General features: G+C 59.6%; 3 protein-coding genes across 9 annotated transcripts; 2 read left to right on the top strand and 1 right to left on the bottom strand.

Annotated features, from left to right (window-relative positions):
* Window positions 1-559: 559 nt before the first annotated feature.
* ninl (ninein-like) lies at window positions 560-11,760 on the bottom strand. Of its 6 annotated transcripts, none has more exons than XR_015108979.1 (30): window positions 11,635-11,760; window positions 10,977-11,170; window positions 10,483-10,576; window positions 10,208-10,413; window positions 9,320-9,371; window positions 9,095-9,153; window positions 8,882-9,037; window positions 7,958-8,137; window positions 7,717-7,853; window positions 7,444-7,584; window positions 7,186-7,360; window positions 6,897-7,007; window positions 6,707-6,775; window positions 6,477-6,627; window positions 5,987-6,052; window positions 5,802-5,908; window positions 5,628-5,708; window positions 5,429-5,559; window positions 5,195-5,332; window positions 3,478-4,395; window positions 3,035-3,139; window positions 2,803-2,872; window positions 2,581-2,739; window positions 2,068-2,497; window positions 1,875-1,988; window positions 1,647-1,793; window positions 1,451-1,576; window positions 1,201-1,299; window positions 1,009-1,122; window positions 560-934 (listed from the first exon to the last, which is right to left on the bottom strand). XR_015108979.1 is itself a non-coding variant. In XM_086176289.1 (30 exons), the coding sequence occupies exons 2-30, from the start codon at window positions 11,160-11,162 to the stop codon at window positions 743-745; spliced, it is 4,401 nt and encodes a 1,466-aa protein (XP_086032415.1). In that variant the 5' UTR covers window positions 11,163-11,170; window positions 11,635-11,760; the 3' UTR covers window positions 560-742. The 6 variants fall into 6 exon arrangements, 5 of the variants coding, with proteins under 5 accessions (XP_086032415.1, XP_086032398.1, XP_086032406.1 ...); XM_086176289.1 differs by having other exon boundaries at window positions 2,381-2,497; XM_086176272.1 differs by having other exon boundaries at window positions 1,647-1,988; window positions 2,381-2,497.
* Window positions 11,761-14,412: 2,652 nt separating this feature from the next.
* On the top strand, window positions 14,413-19,914 carry aifm2 (AIF family member 2, ferroptosis suppressor). Of its 2 annotated transcripts, XM_086176321.1 has the most exons (9): window positions 14,461-14,645; window positions 15,016-15,192; window positions 15,284-15,399; window positions 16,960-17,079; window positions 17,167-17,259; window positions 18,996-19,104; window positions 19,168-19,320; window positions 19,417-19,617; window positions 19,687-19,914. In XM_086176321.1, the coding sequence occupies exons 2-9, from the start codon at window positions 15,018-15,020 to the stop codon at window positions 19,836-19,838; spliced, it is 1,119 nt and encodes a 372-aa protein (XP_086032447.1). In that variant the 5' UTR covers window positions 14,461-14,645; window positions 15,016-15,017; the 3' UTR covers window positions 19,839-19,914. The 2 variants fall into 2 exon arrangements, with proteins under 2 accessions (XP_086032443.1, XP_086032447.1); XM_086176317.1 differs by having other exon boundaries at window positions 14,413-14,645; window positions 19,417-19,914.
* Window positions 17,268-18,889, top strand: LOC147236933 (homeodomain-interacting protein kinase 3-like). The gene has a single exon (XM_086176345.1). The coding sequence runs from the start codon at window positions 17,412-17,414 to the stop codon at window positions 18,549-18,551; it is 1,140 nt and encodes a 379-aa protein (XP_086032471.1). The 5' UTR covers window positions 17,268-17,411; the 3' UTR covers window positions 18,552-18,889.
* Window positions 19,915-22,142: the final 2,228 nt, after the last annotated feature.

Below are 22,142 nucleotides of genomic sequence, written 5' to 3'. Positions count from 1 at the left end.
TCCTCCCTTCCCACGGCCCGTCCTGAGGTCCTGCTGAGGGTCTGGAACGCCTCCTGCATCTGAGGTTCCTTGGTCCGACGGGCCTCCTCGTTCCAAGCAGGCAGAGGGATGTGATCTCCAGCCTCTCGCAGGGGAGGACCTTCATACCGTTGCTGGAGGAACCCAGGGTTGGTCTCCTCCACGCCACCGAGCGGCTTCTCGACCAGCTCACCGCCGTGTGGAGCCCAGCTCCGGATCTCCAGACCGCCGCCTTGTTGGAAGGCGCGTCAGTGGAATGGAGGTCTTGGAAGTCCTCCCTCCACCAAGACATGGTGCTTCCCTCTGGACCTCCTCCAGGTTTTGGAGGTTGTCCTCCACAGCCTCGCGGTTCCTCCAGAGGACCAACAGGTCCATTTGGTCTCCTTCAGATGGACGGCCTCCATCAACCTGATCTCTACTTCAGACAGAATATCTCCAGGACGGCAGCCAAGGACCAGAAGAAGGGAGATTGTTTCTGCTCACAGACGAGGTTCTACATCGATGGTTGAAGATCAGAAGAACGAGCCCATGAAACATCTTGGAAGGAAGCGCTCGGCCCGTCCGTTTATTTCTCAAAGACATAAAAACAACACCACCATCAAGGTCTCTTTGGTCAGATGATGCAGGGTGTGTGTGTGTGTGTGTGTGTGAGATCTAAAGCGTCAGCCGGGATTGTTTGAAGAAGATGCGAGTGGACCTTCTCAGGCCGCTGGGCTTGAGGGTCCTAGGTGGCGAGCGACACCCTGGTCAGGTCCCTCAGCAGCCGGAGGAGGGCGCCCACCTTCTCGTCCAACATGACGTTCCTCCTCTCGGCGCTCTTCTGCCGCTGCTCGGTGACCTGCAGCGCCGCCATCAGCTGGGAGTTCTCCACGTACACGTCCTTCAGCAGGGAGGAGGACTTGGCGTTCTTCTCCATCTGAGGACCGGACGGACGGCGTGAGGACGGACGGACGGCGTGAGGATGGACGGACGGACGGAGGGAGGACTGACCTCCTGCTTCAGCTGCTGGACCTTCTCCTGCAGGACCAGGCGGACCCCCTTGAGCTTGCCGTCCAGGTCGTCACAACGCCGCTGCAGCGCCGCCGCCGCCTTTTCATACTGTTCCTGAAGACAAGGCACGGCGAGACACCTGAAGGCCTCGTTCCTGCTCTGAGACCAGCTCTCCTCCAGCTCTGGACCAACCTGCTGGAGGTGGAGGTGTGAGCAGCTCTGCTCCTCCTGCAGCTTCATCTGCTCCTCCAGCTTCTGGCTCCTGAGCTGCTCCTCCTGCAGCAGCAGGACCTGAGGGAGCAGAAGGTGAGAAGACGGCAGGAGGCCCATGGACCCGGGTCCTGCCCGTCCCACCTGACCTCGAGAGGAGCTTCGTTTCTCGGGGAAAGAGAAGGTGTCCGAGGTTCTCGCCGGCGGGATGAGGAACGCGCGGCGGCCTCACCTTGTGCTGCAGCTCCAGGTTCTGAGCTCCGAGCTGTCGGTTCTGGTCCCGCTGGCCCGGCTGAGCCCGCTGGAGCTGGTCCTTCTCCTTCTGCAGCCTCTGGACGCCGTCCTCCAGCTCCTCCACCTGGACAGGAGGAGCAGAAGTCAGAGGGTGGAGCTCGGAGGTGATCTGGATCCCAAGAAGGAAAGCGGACTCTGGTCTGGGCCTGGTGAAGCTTCTTCTGCAGCTCCGTCACTTCCTGGTCGCGGTCCATCTTCTCCTGGCGGACGGACAGCAGCTGGGAGCGCAGGAGCTCCGCCTCCGCCTGCGCCGAGGCCACGGCGTCCTGCAGCGCCTCCACCTGGACAGGAGGAGCAACAGGTCTGTGACGGGCCGGACCTCCAGGAGCCCTGGAGATGCTCCGCTGAGCGCGTGCGGTGACCTTCAGTCTTCGCTCGGCGCCGTCTCTTTGCAGCTGGAGGTTCTCCTCCTGCAGCAGCTCACGCCGGTGACTCGCCGACTGAAGCTCCGCCTCCAGCCGGGACAGACGGATCAGCTGCCGACAGAAGAAGGACAAGGACCAGCTCACACCTGCTGCTGGAGAGGGACGGCAGAGAACATGTGACCCAACTCACTTCCTGCTGTGGGGTTTGTCATGGAGCGTCTGGACAGGAAGGGAGGAGAAGGACAGGAGGTCCAGGGTTGAAGAGGAGGTGGAGAAGGACAGGAGGTCCAGTGTGGAGAAGGAGGTGGAGAAGGACAGGAGGTCCAGAGTGGAGAAGGACAGGAGGTCCAGGGTTGAAGAGGAGGTGGAGAAGGACAAGAGGTCCAGTGTGGAGAAGGACAAGAGGTCCAGGACGAAGAAGGAGAAGCAGCAGCCCAGATCCTGGGAGCAGAGTGGACGGTGAAGACCAGAAGAGGGTCGGGGTGCAGGGCGTGACCTCTGACCTCCACCCTGCAGCCGCTCAGCTCCTCCTCCAGCCTGCATGTGTCCTCCTTCCAGGTCTCCTGCTGCTGCTGAAGCTCCGCCTCCTTCTGGGCCGCCGCATCCTGTATCCGCCGCACCTGCAGCCAATCAGATGCTGGGAGTCACTCGGACACCAGATGATGGGTCGGCGTGCGGCGGCGGCCAGGGGGCGGGGCCTCACCAGGGCGCCGCGCTCCTCGCTCGCCGCCTCAAGACGAGCCGTCAGGTCGCGGACGGCGTGCTGCTCACGGAGAAGCGCGCCGCTCAGCTCGCCGTTCTCGTGGCTCAGCTGCAGGTTCCTGCCGCTCAGACCCAGAACCTCCTCCCGATAGCCGGCGTTCTGGGGGGGCGGAGTCAGGTGAGGGTCGGGGTCGGAGGTCACGAGAGACGGCGGCGTCCTCACCTCTCTCTGCAGCTTCTCCTCCTCTTCTCGCCAGCGCTCGCGCTGTAGCTCCGCCTCCTCCAGCCTCCTCCTGACCACAGAGCGGCAGGTGTTAGCGGCTAGCTGTCATTAGCACACGCTAGCACCATTTATCCCACGGGAGCGTCTTTGAAACCGTTGGAAACAATTAGCTTAGCATTTAGCTTCCGTTAGCACGCACGCGTCTCTGCGTTGGAAGGCGAGGCGGACCGACCTCTTCTGGTCCACCTGGTCCTCCAGGCCGTGAAGCTGCTGCTGCAGGACGTGGAGACGCTCCGTGAGGACGTCCTTGTCAGAGCGCAGGTCCTCCAGCTGAGTCCTACACACACACACACACACACACACACCGACAAGCTTAGCTGTGATTCGCCGAGGGTCACACTGCGGAGCGACCTGATTCGTTGTAAAGACCTAGCTTAGCTTCATGCTGGTTCTGAAGGCTCTTCAACAAACAGGTCCCTGATTGGCCGCAGGGTTACCGATCAGCGGAAACCTCCTTCCAGACCGGCGAGCGGTTGCCGTGGAGGTGATGTCACGGGTTAGAACGGGCCTGCTGGTCACGTGACCGGTGCAGTTAGTGAAGCCCTGCGCGGCGGCGGCGGCGAGTTAGTGGTCGTCGGCGAGTCTCCGGCTTCGGGGCCTTCATGCTCCACAAACCTGCCGGCGGGGTCCATCTGGTCCTCCAGGACCAGGACCAGCTGCTCCAGCTCCAACAGCTGGCGCGTCATCCTCCTTTTGTCGCGCTCCACGTCCTCCTCCGAGGCCCGCAGCCGCTCCCGGGAGTCCAGCAGGGCCCGTTCCAGGTCCAGGACCCGGACCCCGGCCCGCTCCAGCTCCACGCTCAGCTCCTCCGAGCGCCGCGCCGAGGCCCGGAGCTTCTCCGAGGAGGTCCTGGCCTCGAGCGCCAGCTCCGCCGCCTCGGCCCGCAGCCGGTCCGCCTCGGCGGTTCTGGAGTTGAGCTTCCTGCGCAGGTCCGGGACCAGGTCCGCCGTGTGGTTGAGGCGCGAGCTGAGTTCTCGCAGGTGGTCCCTCAGAGAGGAGATCTCCTCCTCCATCTCCAGGATCTGGGTGGTCAGCTGCTCCGCCAGACGGGTGTAGCCGCTCTTCTCCTGGCTCAGACGCTCCGCCTCCTCCCGTTCCCGGTCCAGGACCTCCTTCAGACGGCCCTCCGAGGTCCTCGACCTCCTCAGCTCTTCCTCCGCCTCCTCCAGCCGCAGCCGGAGCTCTTCGGCCGCCGTCACCTGCTCCTTCAGGTCCTGGATCGGCCGGGTCCGGTCCGCCTTCCGGCAGGCCCTCTCGCCCGCGCCGTCCTCCTGCGGGTTCTCCAGACTTCTCCTCGCCGCCTCCTCTCCCCGGCTCTTCTCCGACATCAGGCGCCGGTCGAGCTTCTCGCTCTCCTCCGGCTCGCCGTCGGACCGGACCTCTTCCTCGGACTCCTCCGCGCCGGCCTCTGATTGGCCGACCTCCTCCTGAAGCCGCTTCTTCTCCGGCTCCGGGTGCAGCCGGTGCAGGAGGCGCCGCCGGCCTTCAGCGTGATGCGGCTTCATCTGAGCGAGCCGACGCTCCGCCTCCTCCCTGCTCAACGCCACAACAGAGACGGGTGACTTCCTGCAGGAGCAGGACGGAGCTTCACCAGGAAGCTGAAGCTGCAGCCTTCCAGCCTCTCCGGCTCCAGGTTTCAGCGTGGAGGTTCTCGGCGGTCCGGCTCCCGGTCAGTCAGATCTTAACTGGACGACTGGGCGGAGAAGCTGCGTGAAGATGTTTGGCCGCGGCCCTGCTACCTTCTCCTTGCAGGACCAGGAGGAGGCGAGGTCTGCGTCCCGGCCTGAGAAGACGAGCTCGCCAAAGGAGCCGGGTTTGTAGGCCCGAGGAGACCTTCGGCGTCAACCGTTCCAAGGCGGACCGACCTGTGGAGCCTTCGAAGGTCTGCCAAGCACCTTCCATCCTCACCTGTGATCCTGGAGGACGACCTGAACGTCTCGACCGGCTGGTGACCGGCCGTTAACCGACCGCTGACCGACCGCTGACCGACCGCTAACCGACCGCTAACCGACCGCTGACCGACCGCTGACCGACCGCTGACCGACCGAGCGCCAGTTCCTCCCGGAGACCCTTCGGCCCGTTAGGACCGAGGAACCGCTCAGGTGACGTGAGGAACATCTTCAGCGAGGGGAACCGAGATGATCTGACTGGGATCGATCGGAGAGCCGATACGGTTCCGATCGGACCGATGGGGTTTGGTTGCTAAGCGACAGCGTCGGGGTCGTTAGAGCCGCGGCGGAGATCCAGGTCTCCGTGACGGAAGCGCGAAGGCCCCCCCCCCCCCCCGAGCGGAGGCCTGAGGAACGGCGGGACGTGAACCTGAGCGACCCACCTGACCAGCAGCACCTCCCGGTCCATCTTCAGCTTCAGCTCCGCCTCCAGCTGGTCCTTCTCGGCGCTCAGCCTCTGGACCAGGTTCCCGATCTCTCGGGCGAAGTTCTGCTCCAGCTCGGCTCGCTCCCGCTGGGCCCTGGCGGTCCGAAGAGAAGGTCATCCGAGCCCCGCCCCTCTGAGCCCCGCCCCCTCAGAGCCCCGCCCCCTCAGAGCCCCGCCCCCTCGCTCTCACCTGCGCTCCTGCTCGGAGCCCCGCCCCCCCGCCGCGTGGCCCTGGAGCTGGATCTTCTCCAGCGCCTCCTTCAGCTGCTTGGCCCGTAGCTCCTCCTGGGCTTTCTGCTCCTCCAGCTCGCTGATCTCCAGCTGGAACCAGACCTTCAACGTCAGCCTTCATGAAAGCGTCTCCAGGCTTCCACGCCGGCTCTCTGCACCTTGAAGGCCTGACAGATGTCCTTGCGTTCCACCTCCATGTTCTGCCTCATCAGCTCCAGGCTGCGCTCATAGTAGTTCACCTACACACACACACACACACACACACACAGCGCTCAGAGCGGCATTCATATGTGTGTGTGTGTGTGTGTGTGTGTGTGTGTGTGTGTGTTCACCTGTGTCTCCAGCTGGATGTGAAGCTGCTGCAGTTCCTCCTGGTGTTTCTGCTTCAGCTGCTCCATCGCCAGCTCAGTCTGGATGCTGAGGGGGGGGGCAGGAGACACTGCACACACACACACACACACGCACCGGTTGGCTCTGTGGGTAGTGTGTGTGTGTGTGTGTGTGTGTTTGTACTCACCAGGTGTGTCGTGTGTGTGCAGCTCCTTCCTGTCTGCAGAGGAGCTCTGCTTCATGTCCGGGTCGTCTGGAAGGAGAAGCAGAGCGGCGTCAGCCGTCACTGGGCCGGACCGGCTGTCGATCAGATCGCCTATTGATCAGACCGCCTATTGATCAGACCGCCTATTGATCAGACCGCCTATTGATCAGAGCGGGCACTCTAGTCTGGTGGGAAACAGCTTGTTTCACTGAAACTCTGAGTGTGTGTGTGTGTGTGTGTGTGTGTGTGTGTGTGTGTGTGTGTGTGTGTGTGTGTGTGTGTGTGTGTGTGTGTGTGTCTCCACCCAGACAGATCCGACCAGTTGATCTGGAAGCTCCAGCCTCGGTGCTGAGCAGGATTCTTTTCTCCTGACTAGAAGATGTTCTCCAGGCTGGAGGCGCCAGCAGACACGCTCCTCCCCCGCGTGTCTGCCGGTGTTTGCGTGTCACACGGATGAGGTTGCAGTCGTCACCTGAGTCGCGCTCGCCGTCGCCGTCGCCGTCGCCGCGCCGCTCGTTCCGGCTCCTCGCGGCGTCCCGGCCTCCCGCCGAGCGTCTCCACTTCCTGTGGCTCCTCAGCAGCTCCAGCTCCGAGCTCAGCTCGTCGTTTCGGTCCCGCAGCTCCTGAAAGCACGGGACGCCGGAGCGCGGGTGACCACCTGACCCCGCCGGCGCCGGAGGTCGGAGAAGAGCGAGGTCTCACCCGACAGCGCAGCTCCAGGAGCTCCACGGCCTGGTGGAGATGCTCCTCAGGGTTTGGACCCGCGGCGCCCTGAAGACACACCACAGAACCTCAGCCACTCCGCCAGGCCTCATCTCTCTTTCATGAGATAGGAGGATACCAGTCATCCGATCCTGGCTGTGTGTGTGTGTGTGTGTGTGTGTGTGTTAACCTTGTCCTGCAGCAGCTGGTCCAGGTTCCTCTGCAGGCGGCCCACAGAACCCTGGGCCTCACTGAGGCTGAGCTTCAGGGCAGCCATCTCCTGCTCCAGACACTGGTTCTCCTGTGTGTCACACACACACACACACACACACACACACACACACACACACACACACACACACACACACACACACACACACACACACACACACACACACACACACACACACACACACCGCTGTCACGACGCTCCAGGCCGAGGTGTGACGTCACCGCAACACCGGGGCGAGCGTCCAGACCTGTGCGGCGGCGGCCAGCTCCTCCTGAAGCTCCGCCTCCCTGGCCCTGAGCATCAGCAGGTCCTCCTGCAGAAGGTCCCTGTCCTGCTCCACCTGCTGCAGCAGCGTCTCGCTCTCCTGCTCCGCCTGGCGCCGCAGGGACGCCACGCGCTCGCGGTAATCCTGCTCCAGCTCCCTGCCAATCACAGCGAGCCCCGCCCCCCGCGGGTCAGTCCACGCCCTCGGCCACGACCTCCGACATCGCCGGCGAGCTCGGACCTGATCCGGCTCCGGTTCAGCGTCTCCATGCTGGCGTGGCGGTCGTCCACCTCCCGGACCAGCTGCAGGTTCCTCTGGTCGGCCAGCTCCAGGTCCACCTTCACCTTGTCCCGCTCCCTGGACGCCTGCTCCGCCAGCACCCTGCGCACACACACACACACACACACACACACACACACACACACACACACACACACACACACACACACAGGAAGTGAGTCACGCATGAGCGCCGCCTCCTCCAGAGGCCGGGGCCGTGATGTTTGGACCTACTGCAGGTGCTGGATCTCGGCCTTGTAGGAGATGAGCGCCACCTGGTGGATGGCGCTGCCGCTGACCAGCAGCTCGTTGTCCAGCGCCAGGGTGAGGTCCGCCAGGCTGAGCCGCTCCTCCAGGGGGAAGTCCAGGGTCTGCGGGACCAGAACCGGAGTGGGCTCGGGGGGGACGGACGCCAGAAGCAGGAGACCACCTTCACGGAGAGCCTCCTGAGGTCCGGCGAGGTCCCGGCACCCACCTGCAGGATGTCCCGCCCGTTCCGGATCCCCTCCTCGGTCCAGAGGGCGGCCACCTTCTCCGGGCTGGCGCCGCCGCTGCCGTCGTCCAGCTGGCTGAGGACGCGGGGGCCGACCGCCGGCGTCAGCGGCGACGGGGAGGGGGGGCGCCGGAGCGGGCGCTCCTCCGACACCAGGGGGGGCTGCATGGGGGGATGGGGACCGGGTCAGAACCAGAACCGCAACCGGAACCCGCTCCCGTTCCAATCTCAGGAGACCAGACCGCTGCAGCCTCTGCTGCTGCTGGAACTTTAATCTGGATCAGCTGCTCAGGCAGCACACACACACACACACACACACACACACACACACACACACACACACACACACGGCAGCCTGCGGTCACCTGACAGCCTGACCACATGACCCGACAGTCAGCTGATCCCCAGTATGCCTGAGACCACACTGCAGCTCCATGGACACTCAGGTGAGCCACACACACACACACACACACACACACACACACACACACACACACACACACACACACACACACACAGAATAGGGGTCTGCAGTGGTGAAGCTGGAACCCTGAGGAGCAGCTGGAGAAGCTGAGGAGCTGCCAGTCTTCTGATGACGGCAACGTTCTGTTCCAAAAGGACTTCAGTGACCACACACACACACACACACACACACACACACACACACACACACCTGTCCGCGGCGAGTGTCCGTCCTGTCCCCCCCCACCCAGGTGAGCAGGCCGCAGCCCGACATCAGCCCGGCGTACATGCTGCTGACCCCGTCCGGCCGACGGAAGCCCCGCCCCCGGCTCGGCCAGCCTATGAGCGGAGGCGGTGATTGGACGCCGCGCGTCTGAGGCGGCAGGTCGCGACCTCTGATTGGATGTGACTTAACGACCCGGGCGGAACACCTGAGCTGCTCACCTGGCCGTCAGACGCCAGCCGTGATCCGGAAGCCGCGGGGCGGGTCCTGACCCGCAGGGGCGTGGAGCAGCAGGAGGGGGCGGAGCCACGCAGACCCTTCTGGAACTCCAGCAGGCTGACGCCGGCGCCGGGCCCCCCGGGGGTCACGTCCACTTCCTGCAGAGGTCAGAGGTCAGACGGCCGGACCCACAGCAGGGGCGCTCTGAGCCTCACCTGTGGATGCAGGCGACCGCATGATCCTGCCGCCGCCGCCTCCTCTTCCTGCTGCGCAGCTGCAGGGCACAAACCGGCCGTTAGACGCCACAGGTCACATGACCGATGATGTCACCAGTGCTTCCTGACAAGGCCTCGCCTCGTCCAATCAGACCATCGACCCTTCCAGCTGATGTTTTCACCTCGACACCCCCCACCTCACCATGATGTCATGATGTCACGCACCTTCAATCTGGACCGCCTTCTGACCTCCGACCTCCTCGTCCGACTTCAGACTCTGCAAAGACACAAAAAGGTCAGTGTGTGTGTGTGTGTGTGTGTGTGTGTGTGTGTGTGAGTTAAGGAGGAATTCCTGAGCTTCGTCAGGTTAAAAGGATTGAAGTCAGCAAAGTCAAACTCCAGCTGGGTCAAAGGTCAAAGCCTGTGTGCATGTGTGTGTGTGTGTGTGTGTGTGTGTGTGTGTGCATGCACACATGGAAACAGTCAAATCAATGACCAACTTAAAACAATCCAACACAACTTTCTAAACAAGAACAGCTTTCAACGGCGCCCCCTAGTGGACACAAATATACTGCACCTAACAAGTCAAAGGTTTAATGTAAACACACACACACACACACACACACACACACACACACACACTCAAGCACACAGAGACAGATGAATACTTATATGAATACAAAGACACATGCACATACACACACACAAACCCAAAAGTGTGTGTGTTTCTGTGTGTTTCTGTGTGTGTGTATGTGTGTGTGTGTGTGTGTGTGTGTCTGTCCGCGGTGTGTAACAACCTGTGTCTGGTCACTATGGCAACCATGTGAGCCCAGTCCTCAGGGTTGTGAGTACTCTATTACTCTGGGCTTCCTGAGCGTTCCTGTGTCTTTAAACATGGCTTCCATCCAGAGGCGAAGCTCCGTCTGCCAGCAGCCACATTCCTCGCCAAACCACATCCTGGAGAGCCTCCCGCCGCCCCGAGGCCGCGGCGCCGCCCTTCCCCCCGTCCCCCCCGCCGGCTCCGCCCCCTCCGCTCGCTCCCCCCGCCTCGAAGGCCGGGGGGGTCAGAGGTCACGCCCCTGGTAGCCCCCTCGCCGGGAGAACCCGTCTCACCTCCACGCTGTCCAGCGAGGTGGAGCGGCGTAGCTTGGCCCTGCGGACGCCGGCGGGGGACGAGTCCGACGCCTCCGTCCCGGACGGCGGGGACGAGTCCGCCGGGCGGGCCGACGGCGAGTCCCCGGGCTGGTTGTCGGGTCGAGTCCGCCGGCCGTAACGCTTGGAGCCCTTCACGAACTTGGGCTTCACCTCCTCCGGGACGGCTGGACGGACAGACAGAAGGTCACGAGCTCCGTTCACACGGCGACGGACGCCGACGTCTTCACGCCCACCTGGCTCCAGGAAGCTGCCGTCCTCCTCCGACGCCGCGTCCAGAGAGTGAGACAGCACCGACACCAACACGTCCTTGAACTCCTCGAAGTTCACCTGGAGGGCAAACGTGGCCGCCGTCGGGTTAGCGGCGCTAACATGTTAGCCACAGACTTGCCACACCAAGTAAGGTGTTAGCCACAGATTTATAACACACAGCTCATGTGTTAGCGACAGACTAGTAACCTGCTTCTAGTGCGGTTGGTTAACCTGAAGGACCGAAGATGCTCAGAGGTTTCCAAGCATCTTCTCCCCGGAAGAAGATGGACGGATGAATGTGTTCGCAGCAGACGAGTAACACCGAGCTAGCATGTTAGCCACACACTTATTACACACATTGCGTACACTGTGTATGGAAACACAGAGTGTACACACTGTAGTGTGTGTGCAGTGTGTGTGTGTGTCATGGGTTTGTTGTGTGTGTGTGGTGTGTTTGTATCGTGTGTAGTGTGTGTACCCTGCGTAGCTGGCGTTGGTGCAGCAGCGCGTGCAGCGCGGGCAGCAGCCTGGCGTGGAGGCGGAGCTTCCTGCAGAGCGCCGTCACCTGCTCGTGGTCCAGGGAGCCGCAGGCCGACGCGTCGCTGACGTCGAACTCGGCCCGCAGACGGGCCTCGCAGCCGCCGTGAGGCTCCGCCTCCTCCATGCCTGCGCCTGATGAACACACACACACACACACACACACACACCATCACACCAGTTGCTCGCTGTATCTTCACAACACTAGAAGGTGTGAACTTACAGATTACTGATTTACATTTGCACCCAGGGTCACACACACACACACACACACACACACACACACACACACACACACACACACACACACACAGCTGGGGGGACCGGTGAGCGGCCGGTGATGTCATGAGCTCAGGAGCTTCAGGAGGTTCCGGTCTCCGGTACGTGTGACGTCACCCGGGTCGACCCGCCGTCCCGGTGCGGGGCTCGCGCCGTCCAGCGGCCGCGCGGAGTCTCGCGAGCTTCACCATGGGAACGGGGAGCGCGAGCCGCGCGGACAAAGGGCTCGCGGGGGCCACACGCAACGAGCGCGAACACGCACGCGCCGCTGGCCGAACCGAACCGGCGGCTGCGGGCGGCTGGGGGGGGGGGGGTCTTACCGTAGCTTCCGGTCCGCGTCCGGTCCCCAGACCTTCGCGCGGGCACGTTTCCTCCACCGGCACCGGGCGGACGCGTTACTCGTTACTAATAACGGGACGAGGCACCGGCTGAGACGCACGCACGCACACACGCACGCACCGACGCTGCTACTTCCGGTGTGAGATTCCAAAATAAGGCGCTTCTCCGAAAAACTGCAAATGTATCGATTTTGTTTTTTTCAGTGAATGTTGAGAAACGGATGATCCACATCTTCAGTCCATCTGCGGGATCATCCCGACTTTCTTGTGACGGAAATGTCACGTGACAGAACTCTGACGTGCACGATGAAGCAGGAAAATGAGGAAAAAAAACACCTATCTGCATTTTCAGTGGTAAAATGTGTATCTTTAAATTATAACATAAAATATAGTCCGTGAACAACAGAATATTCTTGACAATCTTTAACAAAGATCATACTATAATCAAATGAAACGTTTTTTTCATTTCCTGGAAAAAGTGTTTTTTTTCAGATAGGAGGTTTTGCATTCCAGGCATCGATATATAAAGATGTCAGTTAACTTAAGGAAACAATAAGGAAAGTTCAGATAAGATCAACTTTATTTAAGATGAAACTCCTTTGTCACGGCAGCATAAACGTTTAATGTCAAAAAAAGTCAAATAAATATAAATTTAAATGTAAATAAACACACAGACGATAGCAACGATCAGGGAACGGCGAGGGTGAAAAACACAAACGGAACTAAACGACAATATAAATAGAGTGACAATAGTGATGAATTCCAAACAGAAGATTTATGGACATCATGATCTGAAGGTAGTTGGTGTGGACTGGAATACAGAGAATAGGGTTGGATGGAGAAAGTGGATTCGCTGCGAACAACCCTGGAAGGAAAAGCCCAAAGGAGGAGAAGAAGAAGAGGAAGAGGAAGAAGAAGACAACAGCAATGAATGGGATCAACAAAATAGGGCAGATGTGTGCTGGCCGGGACCTACAAGGATAAGAAAGCCAGTTAGGACGTGATGTGAATGGCTGGATGGCTGTGAGGTCGCGAGGTGGTGGACGCGGCACAGATGCACCTCAGGCTGCTCAGAGTTGTTCTTCTCCTTTGGGCTTTTCCCCTCTCCTTTCCAGAGCATACATCCATCTCTCTAGATTTTCCTCTACCTGTTTTCTGCTCTCACTACAGATCACAATGTCATCCGCAAACATCATGGTCCATGGAGGTTCCAGTCTAACCTCATCTGTCAGCCTGTCCATCACCATTGCAAACAAGAAGGGGCTCAGAGCTGATCCCTGATGGAGTCCCACCTCCACCTTAAACTTCTCGGTTACTCCTACAGCACACCGTACCAGTGTCTCACAGCGAGCATACATGTCCTGCACCAGTCTAACATACTTCTCTGCCACTCCAGACTTCCTCATACAATACCAGAGCTCCTCTCTTGGCACCCTGTCATATGCTTTTTCTAGGTCTACAAAAACCCAAAGCAGCTCCCTCTGGCCTTCTCTGTACTCTTCTATTAACATTCTCAACGCAAATACTGCATCTGTAGTACTCTTCCTAGGCATGAAGCCATACTGCTGTTCACAGATGCTGACTTCTGCTCTCAGTCTAGTTTCCACTACTCTTTCCCATAACTTCATTGTATGGCTCATCAACTTTATCCCTCTATAGTTGCAGCAATTCTGCACATCTCCTTTATTCTTAAAAATAGGCACCATCACACTTTGTCTCCATTCTTCAGGCATCTTCTCACTCTCTAAGATCCTGTTGAATAATCCGGTCAGAAAATCTACCGCTGCCTCTCCTAGACACTTCCACACCTCCACAGGTATATCATCAGGACCAACTGCTTTTCCACTCTTCATCCTCTTCAATGCCTTCCTTACTTCACTTTTACTAATTTGTGCTACTTTGTGGTCTACAATAATCACCTCTTCTACCCTTGCCTCTCTTTCATTTTCCACATTCATCAGCTCTTCAAAGTACTCTTTCCATCTTCCCATCACTCTTCTAGCATCTGTCAATACATTTCCCTCTCTGTCCTTTATCACCCGGACCTGTTGTACATCCTTTCCATCTTTATCTCTCTGTTTCACCAACCTGTATAGATCATTCTCACCCTCCATACTATCCAACCGAGCATACAAGTCATTGTACGCCCTTTGTTTTGCCTTTGCTACCTCTATCTTTACCTTTCGCCGTGTCTCCCTGAACTCCTGTCTGTTCTCTTCAGTCCTCTCAGTATCCCACTTCTTCTTCGCTAACCTCTTTCTCTGTATACACTCCTGCACTTCCTCATTCCACCACCAAGTCTCCTTATCTACTTTCCTTCCAGATGACACACCAAGTACTCTTCTACCTGTCTCCCTGATAACACTAGCTGTAGTTGTCCAATCATCTGGAAAAAGAAGTGGAAAAAGGAATAGAAAAAAAAATTGTAAGGGAGGGAGGAGGTCTGGAGACCAGGCTGGAGGTGTCAGCAGGCTTGAGGAGATGCCGGGAGGCAGAAGCGCTTCATCAGGAACCGGGTCTGGGCAGCGGTCCTGCTCTCGGTCCCGGATCTTATTTTGAAAGGAGCTGCGCCTTCCTTTTTCCCGCCTTGACGACGCTGAGGAGGCTGCAGTGCGCAGTCCTGCCGCCAGGACACACACACACACACACACACACACACACACACACCGCCGCTCCGTCACGCTGGTGGCGGCGAGGATGAAGGTGGTTTCCTTCAAGTGGAAACATCTTCCTTCTCTAGATGCTTCTTCTCATCAATAATCAATAATCAAGGCGCCAGGGATGGGACTCCATGGAGGTTGCCATGGAGACGCCAAAGTTCAGCCCGTGAGACGTTCACAGGTTCGCGTCAGAGTGCTGCGAATTTCCACGGCTCGTGAAGGCGTCCGGAAGGAGCCGCTCTGTGATTGGCGCTCGGTGCGGAAGGGATTCTGACGTCACGCGTGAAAACAAACCGTGACCGCGGACGGAGGCACGAGCCCCAGCCGCCACAGGTGAGTCCCCGTGACGTCACGGCCCCACGCTTACCTGTCCCGCGCGGGAAAGTCGTTCCGGTGGAATCCCGGACGAGGGATCCGGTTTTCTTTTCTGGATCCGCGCCGACCGGAAAGGGTCGGCTTTTAACGAGTTTCCTTAAAAAAAAGTGGAGGACCGGAAATACGTCATAGCCAGGAAACGCTCGCTGACGTTTCCCCGTCTTTATTTCACTCTTATTACCTCCTGATGATTTCCAGGACAGTTATCTAACTTAGCGGCCACTTCCGGTGTCTAGTATCACATCATTTCCGGTGTTCGACCCTGCTTTTTAATTTGAACTGACTTTCTTGGACTGTGTGTGTGTGTGTGTGTGTGTGTGTGTGTCAGACATGGGGTCTCAGGTGTCGTTCCAGCAGGACGTGCACGTGGTGGTGGTGGGCGGGGGGTTTGGCGGCGTGGCGGCGGCCCAGGAGCTGAAGGCCCGCGGCGTCTCCTTCACGCTGATCGACATCAAGGAGGTGTTCCACCACAACGTGGCGGCGCTGCGGGCGGCCGTGCGGCCCGGTGGGTGCTCGTCTTCTCAAACATCTACTTCCACAGGCCCGTTGCAAAACGGCCGCCGTCTGAGCGTTCTTCCGTCGTCTCGGACCTCTAGGCTTCGCCCAGAAGACCTTCATCCCCTTGGAGCCCACCTTCGGAAGCAGCTTCATCCAGGGACGGGTCAGCGGGGTCGACCCCCACCAGCAGAGGGTCCTCCTGGAGGGGGGACAGGTACTACTACGGCTATTACTACTACTATTACTACTACTACTAATAGTACTACAACACACCTGGACCTGTTGTACATCCTTTCCATCTTTATCTCTGTTTCGCCAACCTGTATAGATCATTCTCACCCTCCTTAATATCCAACCGAGCATACAAGTCATCCTACGCCCTTTGTTTTGCCTTTGCTACCTCTATCTTTACCTTTCGCCGCATCTCCCTGAACTCCTGTCTGTTCTCCTCAGTCCTCTCAGCATCCCACTTCTTCTTCGCTAACCTCTTTCTCTGTATACACTCCTGCACTTCCTCATTCCACCACCAAGTCTCCTTATCTACTTTCCTTCCAGATGACACACCAAGTACTCTTCTACCTGTCTCCCTGATAACACTAGCTGTAGTTGTCCAATCATCTGGAAGCTCTCCCTGACCACCCAGACCCTTTCTCAACTCCTCCCTGAAAACCATGCAACACTCCTCCCTTTTCAGCTTCCACCATTTTGTCCTCTGCTCTGCCTTTGTCCTCTTCATCTTCCTTGTCACCAGAGTCATCCTACAGACCACCATCCTATGCTGTCTGGCTACACTCTCACCTACAACTACTTTGCAGTCACTAATCTCTCTCAGGTTACCTCGTCTATACAAGATGTAGTCTACCTGCATGCTCCTACCTCCGCTCTCATAAGTTACCCAATGTTCCTGTTTTTTCTGGAAAAAGGTGTTCACTACAGCCATTTCCATCCTTTTTGCAAAATCTACCACCATCTGTCCCTCTGCATTCCTATCCTGGATACCAAATCTGCCCATCACTTCTTCATCCCCTCTATTGCCTTCACCAACATGTCCATTGAAGTCTGCACCAATGACCACTCTCTCATTTCTGGGAATATTCTGCATCACTTCATCTAACTCATTCCAGAACTTCTCCTTCTCTTCAGATTCACATCCCACCTGTGGTTCATAGCCACTAACAACATTGAGCGTCACACCTTCAATTTCCAGTTTCAGACTCATAAGTCTATCTGACATTCTTTTCACCTCAAGAACGTTCCTTACAAACTCCTCCTTCAAGATAACTCCTACTCCATGTCTCTTCTTGTCAGTACCATAATAGTACAACTTAAAGCTGCTCCTAAGCTTCTCGCCTTACTACCTTTCCACCAGGTCTCCTGGACACACAGTATATCCACCTTCCTTCTCTGCATCATGTCCACCAACTCTCTACCTTCTCCTGTCATAGTCCTGATATTCAGAGTCCCTCCTCTCAGTCCCAGAATCCCAGATCAGATCTCCACCGATACGGTATTGGATTCTTCTGATTGATTCACGTTTGGTTTTGGCACAAATTTTACACCGGATGCTCACTGGACACGACTGGCACTGTCACTGCTCACTCCTTAAACCACCACTACCACTGACTTATACTAGTACTACTACTACTACTACTACTAGTTCTACACCCACTGTCAGTGTTTGTGTGGTGTGAGTGTCAGTGCACAGGTGTGTGTCCTGTGTCTCAGCGGGTGTGTGTGTGTGTGTGTGTGTGTGTGTGTGTGTGTGTGTGTCCAGGTGTTGTGCTACTCCCACCTGATCCTGTGCACGGGGACCGGCGGTCCGTTTCCAGGGAAGTTGAGCGCAGCGACGTCGCTGCAGAGTGCCGTCCAGGCCTACCAACAACTGGTGTCACAGGTACCAGGATGGGACGACCGGCGCCAAACACACTCCCTGGCCTCTTCATGTGTGTGTGTGTGTGTGTGTGTGTGTGCGCGCGCGCAGGTGCAGTCCGCTGACTCGGTGCTGGTCGTGGGCGGCGGATCCACAGGGGTGGAAATGGCGGCCGAGGTCAAGACGGAGTTCCCGGAGAAGAAGGTAGATACCGGGAGCTTCTGCTCCGCCTTTGCGGCTGTGATGTCACGGCGCTGTGACATCACAGCGGCGAGGAAGACGGCCGGGCGGGCGGCGCTGTGTGACATCGGCGCCGGCGTCCGTAAGTGCGCGGGGTCCGGTGGCGCGGCCGCCCCATGGAGAGCCTGAGCTCGGAGGGCCAGATCCTGACGGGCAACAAGTACAACTACCAGCTGCGGCAGGTGGTGGGCGAGGGCTCCTTCTCCAGGGTGGTCCACTGCGTGCGCGTGGACTCGCAGCAGAGCGTGGCCCTCAAGATGCTCAAGAAGAGCCACGACGTCCTGCGGCTGGCCGAGCACGAGAGGAGGATGCTGGTCCGCACCAACGACCTGGACCCCGACAAGAACAACCTGGTGCGCTTCCTGGAGCTCTTCGTCCACCAAGACCTGGTGTGCCTGGTGTTCGAGAAGCTGGACATCGACCTGCGGAACCTGCTGTCGGACCGCGGCTTCCTGCGGCTCGGGGAGATCCGGCAGGTGGGCCGGCAGATGCTGCGGGCGCTGGAGGCCCTCAGCAAGACGGTCATCCACACCGACGTGGTGCCCGAGAACGTCATGCTGGTGGACCGGCGGGCGGCGTCCTTCAGGGTGAAGCTGGTGGACTTCGGCTCGGCGTTCCCGGCCTGGGAGAACCACCAGGGCCGCAGCATGCAGCCGCTGCGGTACCGGGCGCCCGAGGTGATCCTGGGCCTGCCCATCACGCCCGCCATCGACATGTGGTCCCTGGGCTGCGTGCTGGCCTGCCTCTTCACCGGCCGCGCCCTCTTCCGCTGCGCTCACTTCGAGTACGACGTGCTGAGGCTGGTGGACCTCTGGCTGCGCCGGCCCAAGAAGGACCTGCTGGAGGGCGGCACCAAGACCCGCGCCTTCTTCGAGCGCCGCAAGGGCAAGTGGACGCTGAAGAAGGAGATGCGCTTCGGAGCCAAGTACGACCCGGCCGTCCTGGAGCCCGTGAAGAGCCTGGAGAACCTGAGGGACGCCCGCTTCCCGCTGGACTGGGCCAAGGAGGAGCGGGGCCGGGCCGCCGAGGGCGCCGAGCGGCAGTTCCTGGACCTTCTCAGGCAGATGCTGCACCCCGACTGGGACGAGAGGATCCCCCCCGGAGACGCCCTCCAGCACCCCTTCATCTCCAAGAAGCTCCCGCAGAAGGACGCCGTCCAGGCGCCGGCCCCGGGACCCGGGACCCAGACAGACCCCCGGACCCGGAGCCACCCGGGACCCCGGAGCCTGCCCAGCAGGAGAACCGACCAGCCATGAGAAGCTGGAGAACAGCTGGAGAACCGGTGATGATCAGCTGGAGAACGAGCCATGAACTGCAGACCGATAGCTGAGGAATGGCAGAAGGGCTGCCGAGGAACAGCCGGAGAACGTGTGAAGATCTGCCGAAGACCAGTTGTGGAACTGGTGTTGAACCACTAAGGAACGGCTGAAGAACTAGTGAGGAACTTGTGAGGAACAGATGGAGAGCAGCTGGTCAGAAGGAGCAAACAGCCAGCAGCAGCACCCTTGGCTGTGTGGGATGAAGAAGATGTTCTCTGCAGAACCTGTGAGATGTTCCTGGACCTCCAAACCAATAAACATGCTCTGAATCCAAACCTGTGATCGCTACCTTTGTCCACCAGAGTTCTCCACCTTGTTCCTCTGACTCCTCAGTGTGTGTGTGTGTGTGTGTGTGTGTGTGTAATCACTGGTGTTCCTCAGGTGGTTCTGATCCACTCCAAGTTCGGACTGGCTGACCCTGACCTTCTGCCCAGTGTGAGGCGTCAGGCCAAGGAGGTGCTGCTGGAGAAGGGGGTGGAGCTTCTGCTGGGTAAGTGTGTGTGTGTGTTTGCGTGTGTGTGCGTGTGTGTATTGAGGCTACTGTGTATTTCAGGTGAGAAGGTGTCCAATCTCCAGGAGCTGCAGTTTAATGTAACCAAGAAGAACATGGTGGTTACCACGGAGACGGGCATGCGTCTGACCTGTGACCTGGTCATCAGCTGCGTGGGTCTGAAGGTCAACGCTGAGGCCTACTGCTCGGCCCTGGGTGAGTCCACAGGTGCTCCACAACCTTCTCCACAGCTTCTGCTAATGGCAGGTGTGTGTGTGTGTGTGTGTGTGTGTGTGTGTGTGTGTGTGTCAGCCAGCAGTCTTGCTGCTGACGGCGCCCTGAAGGTCAACGAGCACCTGCAGGTGGACGGCTTCTCCAACATCTACGCCGTGGGCGACTGCGCTGACCTCCGGGAGCCCAAGATGGCGTACCACGCCGGCCTGCACGCCGCCGTCGCTGTCGGCAACATCATCAACAGTCTGAGCGGGAAGCCGCTGACGTCCTACCGCACAGGTGGGCGCCGCCGCTCGCCGCCGCCGCCGCTCGCCACGCCCTCGTACCTGACGCTGTCCCGTCTCCTAGGCAACGTCACCATGCTGCTGGCCATGGGCCGCGACAACGGCGTGGGCCAGTTCAACGGGCTGAAGGTCCCCAGGAGCCTGGTGGTCCTGGGGAAGAGCAGGGACCTTCTGCTGTGGAAGAGCTGGAGGGCCATGGAGCAGAGCCAGCCCTGACACACACACACACACACACACACACACACACCCTGTGGTCCACTGACTGAGTCAATATTAAAGGTCTGTAAAGAAACCTGGGGGTGTTTTGTTGGTCAACAGCTTGGGGGGTCACATGACCTCAGCAGGCTCCGCCCCCTGGCCTGCTAATATTGGAGGAGTAAATACGTGGCAGCGGAGGAAGGCTGAGGACCAGCAGTACGTTCGCCACCACCGCCGCCCCCCGTCGGTGGAGGCCCCGCCCCCTGTGATGTCACAGCGGGGGTGTCTGTGGTGACATCACGGCGTCCATGGCAGCCTCGCCGTGGAAGATCACGGCCCAGGTGTTGCACCGGGATCCTGCAGGCCTCAGCAGAGGCCAGGCAGACCCGGCCTCCTTATGTTCTTCTTTATGTTCTTCAGCTCCTGGACAAGCGAGGCCTGAGGGACCTGAAGTACCATGAGGAGCTGGAGAACCAGGACCCAGGAGGTCCCAGATCTTAAGAGTCCTAAATCATGAGGAGAAACAAGATGTCCTTCAAATCTCGTTTTATGACAGAACAAAATAACAGCCTGGTCGGGTGAGATCCGGTGAGATCCGGTGAGATCCGGGTGTGTCTCTGGTCCGATCCAGGTGAGATGAAGGTCTGACTCCAGAGTCCAGATGAGTCCTGGTCTCCAGAGTGCAAACCTCTGGGGGCTTTGAGTTCAGCCTCCTGGACTCGCAAACCCAGAACCCGAGGCGGGTCCACAGGAGGCCCGAGCTGAGGCCGTGAAACATCTCATTGGGCAGCGGGTGCGGCGGGCGGGTCCAGGTGCAGCCGGTCCAGGTCCTGCGTGATCCCAGCGAAGGGGCAGATCTCGTAGAGGAACATGAGGCCGTGGGCGAGGAGCTGGGCCGGCCCGCCGCCGCCGCCGCCGCCTCCCGTCCTCAGGAAGGTCCAGTAGCGGCCGGCGGTGAGGGCGCCTCCGTCGTGGCAGATGACGGAGGAGAGCCTGTAGACCCGGGCCGCGTCTCCGTCCACCTCCAGCCGGACCTCCTCCGGGACGGAGCCGGGCCGGCGGGGGGGCCCCGGGTCGGCCCTGAAGGTCACCACGTCGGGGGCCGGGGGGAACAGGCGGGCGTCGGCCGCCACGGCGGAGCCGCAGTTCTCGCAGGGTTCGGCGGCCGGGCCGCAGGACGGGACCAGGGTGAGAGCCGGGTCCACGACGTGACGGGGGACGGTCCAGCTCTCCATCCTGAAGGAGGCCTCCTGAGGGGCCCCGGGGCCCAGCAGCACCGCCCTGCCCGGCAGGGACAGGCGCGTGGAGGCCGGCCGGCACCCGGAGCACCTGCAGGCGTGGACCGTCTGGATCCTGGTGGGGATCCCGCACCGCTCCAGCCAGAAGAGGCACGGAACCAGGAGGTCCAGCGGGTCGTTCTCCCGGCCCGCGACCAGCGAGGGGACGTCCCGGGACAGGGCCCGGAGGACCCGGCTCAGCTCGGCGGCCCCCAAGGTCAGCTCCGGGCTCCGCAGGGCCGCCAGGAACAGCTTGGCGAAGCGCGGCGTGCGGGACAGCGCACGGAGGTCGGCGGGCCGGCGCCGGCCCAGCTTCTCCTTCGCCGGCCGCAGGTGCAGCGCCGCCTGCAGGGTGGCGTTCATCCAGGAGCTGTTGAAGAGGCTGGAGAACCCGTGGACGGAGTCCATGAGTCTGCTGCACGCCGGGGGTCCGGACCGGACCGGCCCGTCCACACCTGCACTTATAGGCTCGCCTGGCGCCATCATGGCCGCCGGCGCCTGTCATCCCGGACGCCGGTTGAAGGTCGGCCTCCTCCACCTGCCGGGCTGTAGCTCCGCCCACGCTAACGACACGTAGCGACGCACAGGGACCCGCTCGCTAACCGCTGTTAGCATTATGCTAGTTCGGGTCTGCGGCCGTGATGTCACACAGGATCTGTGATGGAGCGCCGAGAAGGTCTTCAGACCTGCCTGCTCGTGATGCCTTCAAGGACAGCGCTTGTCGTACTGCAAAGTGGGCGTTTCACCCTCTGCTGTGTGTGTGTGTGTGTGTGTGTGTGTGTGTGTGTGTGTGTGTGTGTGTGTGTGTGAGCAGGAGGCTGCCTCAGGACCAGCAGATTAGCTTCCTGCGGTGGATCAGGAGCTGCCGGAAGCCAAACAGCAAACCAGATGGAGTTTGTTCTCCAAACATCTACATCCTGGGAGGCGGCGAGTCCCGAGGAGACGCCGGAGGAGCCGCCGGACGCTCAGACCTTCACCGCCGATCAATCCACCAGCCCGATCCTTCTGTTAAAACCTTTATTTATTGATTGATTAGTAAAAGGGC

This window comes from Fistularia commersonii, chromosome 2 (assembly GCF_037954325.1).
Source record: "Fistularia commersonii isolate RoL2024-O1a breed Wild chromosome 2, RoL_Fcom_v1.0, whole genome shotgun sequence".
NCBI classification, from domain to species: Eukaryota; Metazoa; Chordata; class Actinopteri; order Syngnathiformes; family Fistulariidae; genus Fistularia; species Fistularia commersonii.
This window is presented reverse-complemented; position numbering and strand designations above follow the sequence as displayed.